We start from the raw sequence: 3,122 nt of genomic DNA, 5'->3' as shown, positions 1-3,122 counted from the left end.
GGGGGCCACTCGGTGCGGGCCCCCCCCCCCCCCCCCAAGCAAGCCCAGGACTACGAAGGGTCCCGAGGCCATCACGGGCATCACTGTGGGGGGAGAGGGGGACACTGTGCTTTGAGATTCTGTGGCCAGCACGGATGCCACGAATGCAGACAGCTGTGCCCCCCGCCCCCCCCAAGGAACCCCGGACACAGCCCCCGCCACTTGCCGGGACAAGCCCGGCTGGGGGACGGGGACGGGCGCTGGGTGCAGCCAAGCTGGGCAGCGGGACAAAGGCATGCGGGGAGCAGCGGGGAGCCAGGAAATCCAGGTGCCGGGGGTGAGAAAAGGGAAGGAAGGAGACAGGAGCGAGCCAGGGTGGACTCAAGCGCGTGGCGAGGAATTTAGGATTGCTGCGTCCCTCCACCCGGCCCCCCAGGGCACAGCCCTGCGGTTTGGCCTTGGAACCTCAGCCGGCACCGAGGGATGCGGCAGGGTGATGCTGGGGGGCACCGCGTGGCCGAGGGGGACCTGCACCCTGGGGTGGGCTGGCAGTGAGGGCTGAGCCTGTCCCCAAAAGGCTGGCAGCCCAAGGACGTCACCCCAAGGCGATGCTCCCTGGGACAGCGGGGGCTGCGGTGCTCCCCACTCCCCTCCATCCTCCCAAGGAGCACCCAGGACTCCTTCAATGCACCCAAACTGTGCACGTTAAGGAGGGAAAACGCCGAGCAACGGCAACCACCGGAGCTGAGCAAAAGCCCTTTCAAAACTCAGCTGAAGCCTCTGGTTAGAAACAAGAAGAATCCAGCGGCTCCTTCCTGACAGCTCCGGCTCGGCTCCGCTCCTTGCCAGGGTTTCTCCCTCCAGGGCCACCCCAGGACCCGCAGTGATTCCTGCAGCAAGCCCACCCCTCCGAGAGCACCCTGAGAGCCGGGGCAGAAGGAGCCATGCTCCAGCCCCCCCCCCCATGCTGCAACGGGACCCCCAGCTCGTGCCTGTGGCCAGACTGGGCACCGTGGCCACCCCAGCTCGGGGGGCACAGCAGGGACAGAAAGCAGCTGCTGAGGTTCCAAGTGGAAAAGGGCTCCGGCCCCTTTCTGTATCCATGGCCTCTTTGCCTCCCTCCAGGCCCCCCAGCCTTGAACCGCCCCCCCCCAACCCGCCGGCTGCAGCTAATCCTAAATTCTGGGTAGCACAAGCCTGGGGCGGGGGGGACGCCCCGTGCAGGACGCGCTGTCGGTCCCTGGGGTGACTCACAGTTTGTCCCTGCGAGCAGCAGAGCGGTCAGGGAGGGAAAACAAGAGCAGTTAATGCGCGTCCCGGGGGAGCGGCCGAGAAGGGGCGAGCACGGGCAGGGCACCGGCACGGGCATCCCGGCCCCGGCATCCCGGCCCTGGCATCCCGGCGGGCGCAGCTGAGGAGCACGGGCCACATCCTGCGCGAGGGCTCGGTCCCCTTTGCGAGACCCCCAGCTCTGCCTGGCCAGACCCGCCGGCGGAGAGGGGGTCCTGCTGCGTCCCAGGGGGGGCACAGAAGGGCTTGGGGGGGATCTGGGGACAGCCTGGGGGTCCGGCTGCCCCCACCTCACTCAGCAAGCAGTTTTGGTTTGGCAAAACCATCCTGGCCACCACCCAGGGCACGAGGGTCCCGCCGGGGAAGGTCTGCCTGGAGAGCAGGGGCCTCCTCTCCAAGGGGCCTCTTCTCTCCCCCCAGCCCTGCCGGGGTCTGCACCGTGCGTCCTCAGCTGCACCCCAGCCCTGCAGCCCCCATCCCTGCCCCCCCCGCCAAAGAGCCCCGTTGGGGAGCACCCCACGTACCTCTCGCAGACACGGACCGTCCAGGCGGCGATGATCCAGGAGGAGATGCTGAAGACCAGGAGGACGGTGCCGGGGCAGATGGTCATGAGGGTCTTCATGACGAAGCGGGTGTTGAAGTTGATCTTGTTGAGGGCACCGATGCTGCGGGAGGAGGCGTCGGTGAAGAGCTTGCTGTGCAGCAGCATGACGCGCCCGATCAGGTACAGCCGCAGGAACATGGGGATGGAGAGGATGATGTCTACATCGGCATCGGCCACCGAGGCGGCGTAGGTGAAAGCCAACCGCGCCGTCCAGGTGAAGAGGTACTGGCCGGGGATGGGGTGGATGGCGCAGACGATCAGCTCCAGGGCAATGAAGAAGATGCGCTCGTAGGTCATGGCGATGCGCCAGTCGTCGGCGCCGTTATCCACCATGAAGAGCTGCGGGGGGAGAAAGGGGGGTTGAGGTGGGTGGTGGGACCCCCGGGGCGGCACAGCCCTGGTGAGCACCCACCGGCAGGTGCCCCTCACCTGGATCTCCCTGGCGTGGTACATGACGATGAGCCCCAGGAGGATGACGGTCGAGAGGCTGATAAGGCATTTCAGTGCAAACGAATACGATGACTCCTGAGAGGGGAGCGGGCAGCGTGAGCCCGGCCGGACCCCCCCCATGGGTCCCCCACCCACCGTGATCCCTACCTTGGTGTAGACGCCCCAGGACAGCTCCGTCTCCGTGACCATCACCACGATGCCGAACATCCCGAAAATGAGGGCGTAATCGCTGAGGCGCTTCCGCTTCTCGAAGAGGGCTCGCCGGTGCCCCAGCTTGTACCCGATGTTCTGGTTCCTCCGGGGTCCTCGCCCCCGGTCCTCGGCCGCATCCTGCCCCGGGGCCGCCGCCGCCGGGCCGGGATCCGGACCCCCGGGCTGCTCCGGCCGTGAGACCACCACCTCGAGGCCGGGGGGACAGTGAGGTCGCAGCGGCTGGGTCTCACCCTCCAGCGGGTGCAGGGTGCGAGCGGAGGCGTTCAGGGGGCCCCGGGGCCGTGCCACCCCCCCATTGTACCGGCAGCCGCTCATGGCTCTGGCGGAGAGGGGGCCGGGCGATCCCGCATGGCTCAGCGGCGCGGGGGCGACCTGCGGGAGAGGGGACGGTGTCGGGCGGGGGGCACGTGTGGGTTGGGGGGTCCCGGGGGAGCCGGGGTGGGCATCCTCGCTCCACCCGGTACCGAGCGATGCCTGCCAGGGCACATGGTGCCCATGTGCCGGCCTCGACGGCGGCGGGGATGTGCCCTGCCCGCGGGGGGGACGCGTCCTGCCCACGGGGGGACGTGCCCGCCTCCCGGGGGTC

General features: G+C 68.7%; 1 protein-coding gene across 1 annotated transcript in view; it reads right to left on the bottom strand.

Annotated features, from left to right (window-relative positions):
* KCNN1 (potassium intermediate/small conductance calcium-activated channel, subfamily N, member 1) overlaps positions 1–2,851 on the bottom strand; it is a 5,160-nt gene extending 2,309 nt beyond the window's left edge. Inside the window, exons 1-3 of the mRNA XM_010563294.1 lie at positions 2,471–2,851; positions 2,303–2,398; positions 1,794–2,212 (exon numbers count right to left, since the gene is read on the bottom strand). Coding sequence (XP_010561596.1) covers positions 1,794–2,212; positions 2,303–2,398; positions 2,471–2,851 — 896 coding nt within the window. The remainder of the gene's footprint in view (positions 1–1,793; positions 2,213–2,302; positions 2,399–2,470) is intronic.
* Between the last annotated feature and the right edge of the window lie 271 nt (positions 2,852–3,122).

This window comes from Haliaeetus leucocephalus, unplaced genomic scaffold (assembly GCF_000737465.1).
Source record: "Haliaeetus leucocephalus isolate CR32 unplaced genomic scaffold, Haliaeetus_leucocephalus-4.0 Scaffold164, whole genome shotgun sequence".
Taxonomy (NCBI): domain Eukaryota; kingdom Metazoa; phylum Chordata; class Aves; order Accipitriformes; family Accipitridae; genus Haliaeetus; species Haliaeetus leucocephalus.
The sequence above is the reverse complement of the archived record's forward strand: the minus strand, read 5'-3'. Positions and strand labels throughout refer to the sequence as shown.